General features: G+C 49.6%; 7 protein-coding genes across 7 annotated transcripts; 3 read left to right on the plus strand and 4 right to left on the minus strand.

The window, feature by feature from the left end:
* Window positions 1-1,617: 1,617 nt before the first annotated feature.
* On the plus strand, window positions 1,618-2,385 carry NECHADRAFT_82649 (uncharacterized protein; the record flags this gene model as incomplete). The annotated part of the gene is made up of 1 exon (XM_003049067.1): window positions 1,618-2,385. One exon carries the CDS (start codon window positions 1,618-1,620, stop codon window positions 2,383-2,385), a length of 768 nt encoding a protein of 255 aa, XP_003049113.1.
* Window positions 2,386-2,553: 168 nt separating this feature from the next.
* On the minus strand, window positions 2,554-3,965 carry NECHADRAFT_82650 (uncharacterized protein; the record flags this gene model as incomplete). Its single annotated transcript, XM_003049316.1, has 2 exons — window positions 2,554-3,769; window positions 3,853-3,965. The coding sequence occupies 2 exons, from the start codon at window positions 3,963-3,965 to the stop codon at window positions 2,554-2,556; spliced, it is 1,329 nt and encodes a 442-aa protein (XP_003049362.1).
* A 475-nt stretch (window positions 3,966-4,440) lies between these two features.
* Window positions 4,441-5,722, plus strand: NECHADRAFT_45044 (uncharacterized protein; the record flags this gene model as incomplete). Its single annotated transcript, XM_003049068.1, has 2 exons — window positions 4,441-5,047; window positions 5,100-5,722. The coding sequence occupies 2 exons, from the start codon at window positions 4,441-4,443 to the stop codon at window positions 5,720-5,722; spliced, it is 1,230 nt and encodes a 409-aa protein (XP_003049114.1).
* Window positions 5,723-5,783: 61 nt separating this feature from the next.
* NECHADRAFT_82652 (uncharacterized protein) lies at window positions 5,784-6,701 on the minus strand (the record flags this gene model as incomplete). Its single annotated transcript, XM_003049317.1, has 1 exon — window positions 5,784-6,701. One exon carries the CDS (start codon window positions 6,699-6,701, stop codon window positions 5,784-5,786), a length of 918 nt encoding a protein of 305 aa, XP_003049363.1.
* Window positions 6,702-7,152: 451 nt separating this feature from the next.
* NECHADRAFT_82653 (uncharacterized protein) lies at window positions 7,153-8,167 on the minus strand (the record flags this gene model as incomplete). Its single annotated transcript, XM_003049318.1, has 3 exons — window positions 7,153-7,602; window positions 7,666-8,085; window positions 8,135-8,167. The coding sequence occupies 3 exons, from the start codon at window positions 8,165-8,167 to the stop codon at window positions 7,153-7,155; spliced, it is 903 nt and encodes a 300-aa protein (XP_003049364.1).
* Window positions 8,168-8,754: 587 nt separating this feature from the next.
* On the plus strand, window positions 8,755-10,014 carry NECHADRAFT_45421 (uncharacterized protein; the record flags this gene model as incomplete). Its single annotated transcript, XM_003049069.1, has 3 exons — window positions 8,755-9,196; window positions 9,245-9,576; window positions 9,634-10,014. Coding segments are annotated over 3 exons (1,155 nt in total), but the record flags the coding sequence as incomplete, so codon positions are not given.
* Window positions 10,015-11,349: 1,335 nt separating this feature from the next.
* On the minus strand, window positions 11,350-12,469 carry NECHADRAFT_25930 (uncharacterized protein; the record flags this gene model as incomplete). The annotated part of the gene is made up of 6 exons (XM_003049319.1): window positions 11,350-11,499; window positions 11,594-11,757; window positions 11,813-11,949; window positions 11,999-12,207; window positions 12,274-12,346; window positions 12,402-12,469. Coding segments are annotated over 6 exons (801 nt in total), but the record flags the coding sequence as incomplete, so codon positions are not given.
* Between the last annotated feature and the right edge of the window lie 471 nt (window positions 12,470-12,940).

The following is a 12,940-nucleotide window of genomic DNA, read 5'->3' on the forward strand; positions in this document are numbered from 1 at the left end:
TAATTGATCTGCAAATCCCTCCAGCAATTCATCTCAGAAGCCATTGGCACGTGTATGGTGGTTTGGGTCCTCCATCGTGGATTTCCCCATCCTCAAATCTCCATTTGGACGCATCCCATGCAGACCCAATGGATAAGACTTGCCCTTCAGACCCTGCTCTTTTCAACGACAAAGCTTATGGTGATTGAAAAGCCACCCCGGCTGTTTTCTGGCCCTACTTGGTGACTCTCGGTGCCACGATGTCATATGGCAGTTGTAGTAGCTAAGCGGTGATTTTCACTCATTCCATACCGTCTATCCCAAAAGACCTTACAAGAAATCTTCACACGTGAGTTTGCGTTTTGCTGAGTTACCCATGAGCCGAAAGAGGGAAATTTTATGCTTCTTATTCAATGACGTGTTTATCGTACACAAGAAAAAAAATTTGACAGACACACAGAGGGAGCTTTTATGACGCGGTTACAGTTTAGAATACCCCCTTAGTAGTCGCTTTGACCTTTTTAAAATCACAAAAAGTAAGTAACACATCGCCAAGCCTATTTATGGACAGTTGACGTGATGCCATGGAGGTTATCACAGAGGATAGAAGAAAATGTTAGGTAGCGAGGCACCCGAGTTGATGGCCATTTCGTAATGTAAGTAATCAGCTTTACCAGGTCATTCCCTTCGTTGGTAAGACTTTGCAGTATAGTGGTGCTCTATTGGTATTCGTTTCCTCATCCAGCTAGGAGGGTGATGCCCACGAGGCCATGGGTATTCACGATCGGCTATAAACTCGTTAGCTTCTTATGACGTGCCGTTCCAAAAAACTGTGAGTTGGCGATAAGTCTGTAGGTCTAGACCCAGGTTTGCAGCGACAGCTGGTTTAGATTCTTGCAGTGGCTGGGCTGAGATAACTAAACTGTCTTTACAAGCGCACTTCAAAGCCATACCTTTGGGAATGCAGCTTGGTCGGGTTTAGTGCATAGGGTGCATATGTTTTGAAAACGATGCTATCAACACCAACGCAACAGCTTGCAAACGAAGCATCTCCACTGCTGTACTACTGAGACAGACGAGTGCCTGAGTGAGCTAATGCAATTGCCAAAATGAGGAGCATAGTTTGACCCAGAGAACAAGCTGAGTGAAGGTAGTTCAAACGTACGGAGTAGTTGAGCCTCAACTTCGGACACCGCCAAAACGGGACACGGCACACTTCTTGGCAAAACTCCCCGTCAATATTTACTGTTTCAGCCTCAAATCCGAAGCTATTGGCGGTGGCTTTGCTGAAACTGTTCAAGCAGGTAAGGAAGTCGTGCTGCGATGTCCCAGACTTGGGCACTAATAAGGTGGATATAATGTTCTAGCTACGATACTATCTATGAGACTACTGCTTTCAGCTCAAGCCACAACCAGCCAAGAACGGTCTCGCCCTCAAATGTCTCTCTTTACACGCTGCCTCAGGCGGCCTCGTCGACTGGATCATTGCATTTAAAGCCTCACTGTGAGCGTTCTTAATTACCTATATGCCCCCTTCTCCCGACGCCAAGACCTTATATTGCCAACGTTGTAGCGTTACCAACCAGCTGCTACCAGTCAATCCTGAAATAGCCAACAAGCGTCAATTCATCTGCATTAATGCGTCTCTCTCTTGTCCTGCCCTTCCTGGGCTCTGTCTGGGCAGCACCCACTGAACCATCCTCAGAATCCTTCCCCTCTATATTCGACAATCCCACCATACCTACTGTCAATCCCGCCGAGCTCGGCATCCCAGACGATTCACCACTCTTCCGACGAGCTGCGGCTACTACACAGGGCAAGATCTTCTTGAACCTTAGCCGGTGCGAACTCAAGGTTGCAAGAGATGGTGGCTGGTCGTTCAAGGCTGAGTCCCGCAACGCGGTGCTCTGGATCGCCCAGGGCCTTCCGTCACCTGGGACCAAGAACGGTCAGAACCCATACGACTTGTACGTTGATGCTGGCATCCCAACTGCGTCTGTGGGGTCCAGCGGATCTGTTCAATTCCTCACCAATGCGTACATGAAATCGTTGCCCTCGCCTGGGACGAGCGTCGACGACTACGCGAAAGTTACTATCCCTTCGGGCAATACCATCAAGGCTGACATCAATTTCTCAAACGTACCTATTGAAAAGCAGCCGAACAGGTTCAATGCACTGCTGGTGGATTCAAAAGGCGCCGTGGGCCCCGTGACCCTTTTCTACCCAGACTCAGGATTTGTTAGCGCCCTTGTCGCTGATAAGGGGGATGTTACCGGCTGGGTCTGGCTGAATGGTTATTCAGATCCAACTGCTACTTCCATGACTCATCGAGGCTTTTATTATGCCAAAATCACCGGGTTTTGCATTAAGAGTGGTGGCCCATGGACTTTCGTACCTCCTGCCTGAGGTGATGGTTTGAATGGGGCACTTGGTTATGTCAGGGAAAACACAAGCCTTTTTGCGGGTGGAGCAGCGGTTTGAACTAATAGGTTAGGGCCTCGGGAAGGGTGAGGTAGTCAAAAGTGGCACGTTCATTAAAGCTATGATGTACGTAATCCAAGGGTAGGTGTGAAACTACCATGTTGCACGATGTTTATGTAGAGCTGCATATGCTATCGAGCTGTTCCACAGCCCCTCAAGTATGGGACGCCTCTCCAACATTTCAATAGCAGCCCTCTTAACTCCGGCATCATGGCATCTTGTGGCCACGAAGTAAAGCGCCTCGATCAAACCTCCAGCGGGGGTGAATACCACGCTTGCCTCTGAGAATCTCGAACCTTGCATGATCTCATTGACTAGTTCCAGAATCTCGCTGGCCCAGGTTGGGTTATGCTCCATTTCTTTGCTTGTATTGCTGCACCAAAGCTCAAAGCTTGCCCCGGTCAGGTGCCTTCGGATTTGCAGATACTTAATGGGAGTGCCTCCTTGGGATAAAAGCCCACCAAAATCAAGATCCCAGCTTTGCAGGTTGCGATGTAATGTTGCATGCTGATGGGGGCGGATATTTTCACGGTCTGATGGCTCTGATGGTGTTGTCAACTGAATGGATTCATTGTGCAGTCTCTCAAGCTGGCTGGCAGCCTTGGTAATAGTGGCAAGATGTCCACTACCCCAGCCATCAAGTGTGACAGCATGCGGGGGCCAGAGTCTCGTCTTGTGTGGAAAACTGCATTCCATAACGACCCGAGCTTGTGTGTCCAGCTGAGTGTACAGAGTCGCTAGGAACTTCACAGAGGTTGGTGTCGATTCTAGCCCATGGCCCTCCTCGGCCCCCAGCTGCCATTCGTTGAGTAGAGACAGGCCGTTACGAAGATGAAGACAGGCTTCATTTTGGAGCCCTTGAACGGCGCATATGCAGATAAATACAATATTCACCATCAAGATGATGACCTGATGGTTTCTGGTGAGTTTAGGACTGCTTAGGCAGTGTTGCAAAGCGCTGATCGACTTGTTATACTGAGTCAGAATAAACTGCCTCTCCTTCGTTCGACACCCATTCTCATAAAGGATTGATGAGCAGTAAGCTGTAGCCAGCGCAGCAACGGCGTGCTGAACAGTTGTGTACGCCTCGGCCATTCGTAAAAGATCGTCAGTCCAAAATCCAAGATCAAGGGAAGAAGCGATCGACGTGGCAATCTTGGTCCGGAACATGTACAGGGCCTGCCTCTCTTCGGGAAGCTTCCCTGGTATTGGCTGAGCGAGGGACGGTTGTGGCTTGTGAATAGCAGCCCCCAGGAATGATGTATCCATCACACTTGCGCCCTGTCGAGGTGCAGCGATGACAGGAAGGCTTGGTCTCGTCACACTTTATTTTTCTAATCCTAAAGTAGAAGTTTAGAGGCAGATATATAAACAAGAGGCCAAGTTCCTCACCTGCATGTGATGCATCCAGTCCGAACCTTGAGTGCGAATCTCCTCTGTCGATGGGGCGTAACGTTATGGCCTGTTCCGGGAGCTTCCGGCAACGATATGGATTTCTGGCCCATGTCTGAGGTCCAATGCTGGTTTTATGGATGAGCTCGTTAAACACGTTGCACTTTGAGGTAAATGTGCAAGGCAGAACAAGTTGAAGAATCCCCATGATGATGGAAACTGCTTATTAAACATCAACTCGGCTGATCACCAGCAGATATGATTTGTCGGTTCGTTTAATCCTTCGCTCCACTCTTGGATCTAACTCAATCAGTCAGTGTGTGATCCTTGTCTTCCCATGCTTAGCCAACCCAACGCCATTCTGAGTCGAATCACAACATCAAGTGGTGGAAAGAAAGCCAATCAGCAAGACTATTCTGTACATTAATCCAACTCAGCTGGCCATATCTTCCGATGATTTCATTTGACATTTATCATCCCACGATCATACATATAAATAGGTGAACAAGCGCACTTCTGTTGTTGAATCTGCACCCCTTGCATCCTGTGCTCCCTTGATCACATTTTTGGCGAGTACAAGCAATCATTATGACACTCTCTCATTCAAAGCCGGCCTTTCCCAAGGTGGATGTCCCAACTGGGACTGCTATAAACCCAGATGCGAAAACTCCCACTATCTTCACCCCAATCAAGATTCGAGGCCTGGAACTCCAAAACCGCTTCGTCGTCTCACCCATGGGAACTTGGAGTGCTCAAGACGGCCACTTGACCGACTTTCACCTCATTCATCTGGGCGCATTCGCATTCCGAGGCGTCCCCCTGACCATTGTTGAGTCCACAGGAGTGGCTGCCAACGGGCGGACCTCCCCTCAGGACTCTGGTCTCTGGCAGGATAGTCAGATCGAGCCGCTGAAGCGAGTGGCTGACTTTGTCCATGGGCAGGGCCAGAAGATTGGTATTCAGCTCAATCATGCTGGTGTCAAAGCGGGCATGATTGCGCCGAGGTTTTTACCGAAAGGGGAGCTGAAGGTGGCTACTGAGCAAGATGGGGGATGGCCAGATGATGTGTGGGGGCCCAGTGCGATCCCGCACACTGACGCACATGTCACTCCAAAGAGCTTGACTCTTGATAGAATCGAGGCTTTGATACAGAGTTTCGCAGATGCTGCTCGAAGAGCCATCAAGGCTGGTCTTGGTAGGCAGGACCACTCACCTAATGGTACATCAACTGACCTACCTATAAACAGACTTTATTGAGATCCATGGCGCTCACGGCTACCTCATCAACCAATTCTTATCTCCTTTAACAAACAAACGCACGGATGAATATGGCGGCAGCTTCGAGAATCGTGTTCGCTTTCTCGTTCGAGTCATCAAAGGGATCCGGGCAGTCATCCCCGACAGTGTCCCACTATCTCTCCGGATATCCGCAATCGAGTGGATGGAATGGAGCGGAGAGCCGTCATGGGATGTTGACCAATCCATAAGGCTAGCCAAACTTCTGCCCGGGCTTGGTGTCGACATCTTGGACGTATCATCAGGGGGTAATCACAAAGATCAGAAGATCGACGTCCATCCCAATTACCAGCTTGACCTAGCCAGGACCATCCGGGCTGCGTTGAGGGAAGAGAGCCTGAATTTGCTCGTTGCCGCGGTGGGGTTTATCCACACACCACAGACTGCTCACGATGTTGTGCAGCTTGATAAGGAAGACGGCGTGCAGGCGGATCTTGCATTTGTAGGGAGACAGTTTCTCAAGGAACCCGAGTTTCTTCTCAAGACTGCCCAGGAGTTGGGGGTTGAGATCCAGTGGCCGTACCAGTACGACATGATTGGTTTAAACACTACCTGGGGGCGATCGTACTTCTAGTAACAACCCTTAGATAGATATACATTGCTTATTGTCAGAGTGCTAGAATAAGGGGTCACATCTACATTATAGATTTCAGACTCTCAATAACCTTTGCGTATGCTCTTTTCTTTTCCTCCGGCTTGAAAACACGCGCAAGGGCATCCTTATCGAATCCATGTCCAGCCCCTTCCACTTTGACGACCTCAATGTCACAACCTGCCCGGGCCAGCTTCTGCCCAAACACCTCGGCTTCGGGGCACAGGATATCCCCAGAACAGACAAAGAGCAGAATATGTGAGGGGAAAGATGACTCTTCAGCGTAAATGGGGGAGGCTTTGGGCGACTTTCGATCCTCAAGTCGGGGAATGTAACTGTCAAAGAAGACGCGCAGTGCCCAGGAGGGAATCGGCGCAATCGGCTCCGAGACTGACTTGTCTTCTGAGGGGGTGCTAAGGTCGGTTCCCGGGTAGAACGAATAAACCGCCCTGATGTTGATGTCTTGGAACTCGCGTCTCAATTCAGAGGATGCGACCAGTGCGAGGTTCCCCCCGGAACTGAATCCAGATAGAGCAACATGGTCAAGGTCAAAGACGTGGGGCTGGCTCTGGACCCATCGCAATACATCTTCAACGTCCTCGGTAGCCCCAGGGAATGGATGTTCCGGCCCTTTGCGGTAATCTGCGTCTAGCACGAGGACTTTGGCTTCACGGGCTACCTGTTCGCAGAATGAATGGTCCTGGCCCAGATTCGGCATAACATAACCGCCTCCATGCCAGTTGATGACGAGTCCTCGGGGCTCATCTTTGTTGTAGTTTGGCGGGTGGTAGATCCAAGCGTCGATAAATCGACCAAGTTGCCTGGACGGAATGCGGATTTGTTTACGGTCGCAAGATGGAGACGGTTGAAGATGACGACGGGTACCAAGGTAGTTGAAGAAGCGAATCAAAGAAACAATAGCCTTAAGCCTCAGATACTGCCAAAAGCCATGAGCAGCCATTTTGGAGATTGCCAAGAATTTTGGTCAAGTCTACTCGATGCCAACCTTGACTTCCTTGCTGAGATTATATCCCAGTGGATGTGGATCGATCAGCGTAAGCGGCAGCGTATTGCGTATCCCCGACCGAGTGAGTCATTCGCCGTGGATCAACGTTACGTGATCTCTTCAACGACGTCAGGCCATCAGTTAAGTGGTGATACAAACTAATATTCCTGTTATCAATTATTGTCAGCATACGTGGTCTGGTTAGGTTTTGCAGAGTGGACGACAACTAGCGTCCTAACTCAGGCCGTTTTGTGAGTGCTGCTAAATGACGAAAATGAGACGTAGCATATGGAGATATGAATGAACGTTAAAGGTCTAGTCATTCAGTGACATATATTTATGCATGGAGTTACCAGGTAGACTTAATCCCCCCTTTCATCCAAAGACCTCGTACCAAGTATTCCAGCTACTCCTTGAGCCAAGCCTTGATCGCCTCGACTGGATCCTCCTCCGAGAACCCCAGCACTTCCTGAGCAAAGTTCTTCTCGGGCTTGAGCGCTAGATCAGTACCATCTCGAAAAAGCCGACCATGCAGCAAAGGATAGAATGCCGCATCGAAATTGCCATTAGCCAGATCCTTTTCGGCAGCTCTCTGGACATCGTCAACCTTGCAAGACTTGACAGTCCACTTCCTCCCAGAGATCTGTTTTGCAAGTGCAAGTATTTCCCTTTGAGAAATGTTGAATGAGGCGATCGTGATGTACTTGTTTGAGGCTTGGGCGGGATTCTGCAAGATAGCAGCCACAACCTTAGCCACAAAACTAAGGTTAGTCGTCTGAAATCTTTCATTACCCGAATCAGAGATTTCTGCCGTCATGGTGTTTTTATCAAATCCCAGGGATAGGTGTTCCAGCCCCTGCATTGCGTTTATCAGTCCAACCCTCAAGTGTAATCACCCAGGTGTGACGACTTCACTTACCCAGTCGAACCACAGTCCAGTGGAAATGCCTGTCCAAGAGAAAAATTCGTTTTCCTTTGCAAGCTTCTCCAAATGAGCTCGCGTGGATGTCTTGTCGGCAAGCAGTTTGCCAAAGATTGTGTCTCCAAGAATCGTCGTGTTCATTCCCCATTCAGACGGAATGAAGCGCTTCACCCTGGCAGCAACGGCAGCATCGGCAGCCAAGTCTTGATAATATGTTACCGGTGGGACCAGAAAAGAGATGAACGCATCCTGGCCTTCGAGAGCCGCCTTCCAAGACTCAAACGAGTCATTGATGACCCTCCGGACTTGGACCCCATCGGGGAAAGTAGACGTGGAAGTTGGTCTTTGCAAGGCGGTGACGTTGAAGTTGGAGGCCAAGAGCTCCTTCACCACAACTTTTCCAATATTTCCGGATGCCTTGGTCTTCAATCAGCACTACTTATTCTTCCTCTGATGCAGCACCTACTCCGGCGATGGCAATGTTTTGATAGCAGGACATGTTGGGCTTGATGCGACGTGGGTAATAAAATGAATACCTAAGAAGTAAATGTTTTGTGTCTGTGTGATAGATAAGAGAGTTTTGAATCCGTTAGAATGCAAAAAGACACTTCTTAGCTTGGATGTGAAGCAAAGCGATACATGATTAAATAGTTTTCAAGTTGATGATGCACCCTTGAGCCCACTATCGTCTCTCAAATCAATTTGCCCCCAATCTCACCGTCCCGCTCGGTGAATTTGATCACAATTCTTCACGTTGGTCACCAAAACTTTCATGTTTTGGCATCCAAATCCGAAGATTCAAGTTCTTCGAGATCTCGCCCCAAGTCTAACCCTGGGGTTGAAGATGGAGATGGGTGCTAATTCTCCCGAGCGGGGATCATAACGGAGCTTGGCCCGCGATTAATAATGCCCAGACCGTCATCGTCCCACTCACAGCAAGTCTTCCATCGCAACCCACGTTATCTCTTTGATCCCATCGGTGCCAAAGCCAACATGAAGCGCCATTCCGCTCACAGCCAGTCACCAAATTCCAGGGCAATACGCAACAAACGACCTCGTCGATCCCAGGCCTTACACTCTACAAGAATGGAACAAGACAGCTTCTGCGATGGCAGGTCTGCTCAGCATGAAGCGGAGGACTACCGCCTCGCTACAGCCAAGATGCCCTTGGATGCTCTGTCATGTGTCTGGAGAAAGGGCACCAACCGGCACCTGAATCGCCGACATGTAGAGAAACTGCGCAATGCCTTCCAGCAAGGTAACTTGGAGCGACAAGAGGCTGAGAAGTTTTTGCTGGTGCAATGCAGCGCCGAAGCTGTAGGCCGTATGATGAACCATCTTGGGCAATCGGGAAGTGGCTCGCAGTGCAATCAGGTACTGTCATTTGAGGACTGGCCGATAATCAACCCCAATGAGAAGGCAGAAGTCATGGCAGGCCAGCACAGGATAGAGGCAATGCGCGAGTATGTGAAGCAAACGGGAGCAGATAGTAAGGAGCTGTGGTGGACGTGCATCGTATATGATCGAGGTAAGTAAATGCAGCATATATGACTTCGTAAGCTGACCGCCCATTTAGACCACATCCCGGCATGTCTCAATGTCAAACTACGTGTCAACCGTCGCGGCCTATCTCTACCCGATAGCCATGGCCAAATCTGGATGCAGCTCGTGCTGGTAAATGACCAATGCGATTCTCTCTTTCAGGGAAAAAAGTACGATGTTGAAAAGCAAATGATAGATGTCCTACGACTGAGCACAACTGACAAGTTTCCTACGGCTCGACTCGTCACTCTCTGGAAAAACGACCGTTGGAGGCCGATGATCACTCGTTGGTGCAAGACACGGCTTGGTAGGATGACTTTCAACATTTCAACCTGGGACTGGATGGCGAGCTATCGAATTGATAGCGTAAGTTTACGGCTTCTTCCCATACACCGGGCGAGTTGCTGATATAGCACGTCTTAGTACTGGTTCACCACCTTCGAGCAGGTTCTCGGGTCACTTGCCAAGCTGCCTGAGGAGTGTGCAGACAGCCTGCAGGATTCGGATTGGACCAAGCTAGCAGAGGCACTATCTATTGATCACACAGAAATGGACGTCCAACGGCTCTTTTTCCCTGGCCAAACAAGTGACGATTCCAGCCTCACGCGTCGCCAGGGTCTCCTGTCTGAGCTGAATGGGGATGCTTACGCTCGTGTCTATCGCCGCCTCGTGGATGGTCCCAGGCTGTTATTCCCAGATTTTCAAAAGCTTCTCAAGACAACCAAAGAGGCGGGCCGGATCATGATGCAGGTCTTGGCTCACGTGGTCGCGTGGTTGAATCCCAGTCCCACTGTCATTATAGACAAGCGACAAAACAACAAGCCCCTGATTCGGGAGGATCTCAAACCAGCGATTCGAGAAAGGCAGCTCACTTTGCTGTTCAGAGATAGAAACAGCAACAGTGATATGAGTGCTGGGACAATGGGGGAAGAAGATCAATCCGCTCAGTTGGAGAAACTCTCGATTCAGCTCGAAAAGGCAGTTCTCGATACAGTCCGGGACCAAATGGACTCGTTCAAGTCAGTGGCTATCAAGGACTCTTTGTCCATCTTTCCAGACGACGATAAGGATGGTTATCATAAGCGGTTCGCCAACAAGCCATGGAACAAGGTGTTGGAGACGGTCGAAGAGATGATCGGCCCAGTGTTTGCGTCATCACTTCTGCCAACCACTTCCCAAACTATACCCGATACTACGAACCATGACCAGCCAATATCCAAGATTACTCGAGATATTTGTGCACAAGTTCTCAAAATCCCGGAAGTCGCACAAAATCCAGCCGTTCAATGCCCCGAGGCGTATCAAGAGCTGAGTGCCTCGATCGACGAGGCTGTTCGTCAGTGGACACTACGATGGCCTCACCACCAACAGACAGGTGGTCATGACAGGCTAGAGTCTCATGAAATGTCGAAGGTGATCGAAAATTCGCACTCCTCATCCGAATTACAACAGCCTTTGGACGCATGTGTCTCGCCAAACTTGGATCGAAATAGCCAGGATCAGGTCGACTCTGCCATCACCCAGGGTTCAAGGCTTCCACATAACTCAAAAAGCAACACGGCACTAGAGAACGGGCAGATGAGATCAAATATGAAGACAAAGGCGTATTCTCAGGTTTCGTGGCCATCGTTTCAGTCTTTGTTTAGTAGGAATGAGGGTTACTTTTCTTGAGGATTGATATTCTCGAAGCGGTAATGGGAACATGGAGCGTTTATAGGTACGGTGCTATGATAGAACCTTCGGCTGCAATAAACAATGCCGGTTAGGAGAGTGAAACCATTACTTACTTGATCTTGCTATTAACTAAAGCGCCCTCTCCTAGCAGGAAGAAAGAGCTCTGGGCGCAGGTACTAACCTAACTGCTCCGTATGTTAGCAAAGTTTTACTGTCGGCTGTCAGGTCTGTTTGATTATATATGTATATTTGATTAACCAGTCATTAGATTCATTTCCTAGCCCTATCGCCTGAAGTTCCCTCCACACCACCAACCCGTTCCCTCAGTGGGATCTCACTATTTGAGGGCCCAAGTGTCGGCAAGCTACTGTTGCCGTTTGTCGTTATAGTAGGTACACTAATATCAAAATGGTCGAAAGCACGCGATGCTCTCGGGGTATAAGCACTGCTTTGGTTCGAGGTGCTGATGTGCATAACTTGACGGACAAGGGGCCAAGTCAAGGGGAGGTTGGCAGCAATGAGTGCCGTTGAAGATTCGCGTATATACCAGGCTGTCCAGTCAGCCCCAAAAGGGTCGGTGAAGGAGTAGTATTTATTCAAAACGGCGGAGACAATCTGCGGCACGAAAGGGTTAGCAACATGGGTCACCTAGTTAGTAGATGAGGCATCTCGCTGGATTGGCCGTTAGCAGTTATCGATATGTACATACCGTAAAGACGCCGACGGTGTAAATGCAGCACAAGAGCACTTTGATCTTGGCTGAGGCATTGGATTTCAGAAATAGGGGCATAGGAAGGATAATGATCATGATGTCGGACGAGATGTTGAGGGTTGCATTCGTGATGAGGTGATGTGTTGCGGTTGAGCATTGAACTGCGCGGCATTAACAACAGGAGACTTGGTGCAAGTCGTGGGAAGCAAGAGATACCATTGTCGGTAGGGACAGCCCAGTACTGATTGAAAGGGCGACACCATACTCCAAAGTATAGAATCTCCATGACAACAAACCCGACAATCACATACACGCCAACTACTTTGACAGCGCGATTGTACGTCAAGTTTGTCCTGTTCACGATCAGAAAATGACCAGCAGATCACATAGGAGGCAACCCACGTTAGTCGGTTATACATGAGGAGCAAACAGCACTTGACGAGCCAGGTCACGGTACATTGGAGCTGCTCTACAACAAGGATGAGTTTGGATCCGAGTTGGCGTTTATCGATCTCATCTGGTGTGAGGTCGACTGCTTGAGTAGGGTCTATGAGGTTGCTGCTCGTGTGGGAAACGATGTTGATGCAAGCAATGAGAACCGCGTCACAGGCCTGAATTGCCAGACAGATCATCAGTCAGAGAGGAGAAGAGCACGAGACATGACTGCGAGCACCTACCATAGCAAGAACCATCAGGTAATCATCAGTCTGATACTTCTTGACTGATCCCACGACCAGCCGACGAGACAGGCTGAACACGCAAAAGTCAGCAAGCCACAAGTGAAACCACAGTCCGGGAAGCCTACAGCCGGGCAATGACGACGAGCCATGTGACTCCGTACCAGATCCACGTCTCGATGGCGAGACGCGTCATGTCTTGGAGAGAGGAAGCATGATTGAGGTCCAAAGAGGGAATGGGGTTGCGGCTCACGCGAGCGGAGCACGGAGAAGGAGGATTTTAAATGAGGTGCAGGGGATGCCGAGTCAGGGGAGACGCGATAAGCTTGTGATCCAATGACGAGGCGAGGATGACGTAGTGATGCTTGGCAAGAACTCCGTGGAGCCGAAGTTTGTGAGCCGAGTATTTTCCGAGGACATCAGTTGGAATATGTGAATTGATGGTTAATGGGCTGAGTTGAGCTTCAAAGTGTAGAGTTAGCGTTGAATGTTTGGCCGTTGCACCGAATCACCGTTGCAACAGTCAAATCTTTGACGCGCGGGAGAGAATGGTAGGTGGCGCCTAGCAACCTTAACAGCTGCTTAACAAATAATCCAGGTTAGTCAGCGACGCTTATTGTCTCATTCAGCCACCGAATGATTGCGGCTCCGACTTGTCTCACAGGTT

The sequence above is a fragment of the Fusarium vanettenii genome, assembly GCF_000151355.1.
Source record: "Fusarium vanettenii 77-13-4 chromosome 7 genomic scaffold NECHAsca_9_chr7_10_0, whole genome shotgun sequence".
NCBI lineage: Eukaryota > Fungi > Ascomycota > Sordariomycetes > Hypocreales > Nectriaceae > Fusarium > Fusarium vanettenii.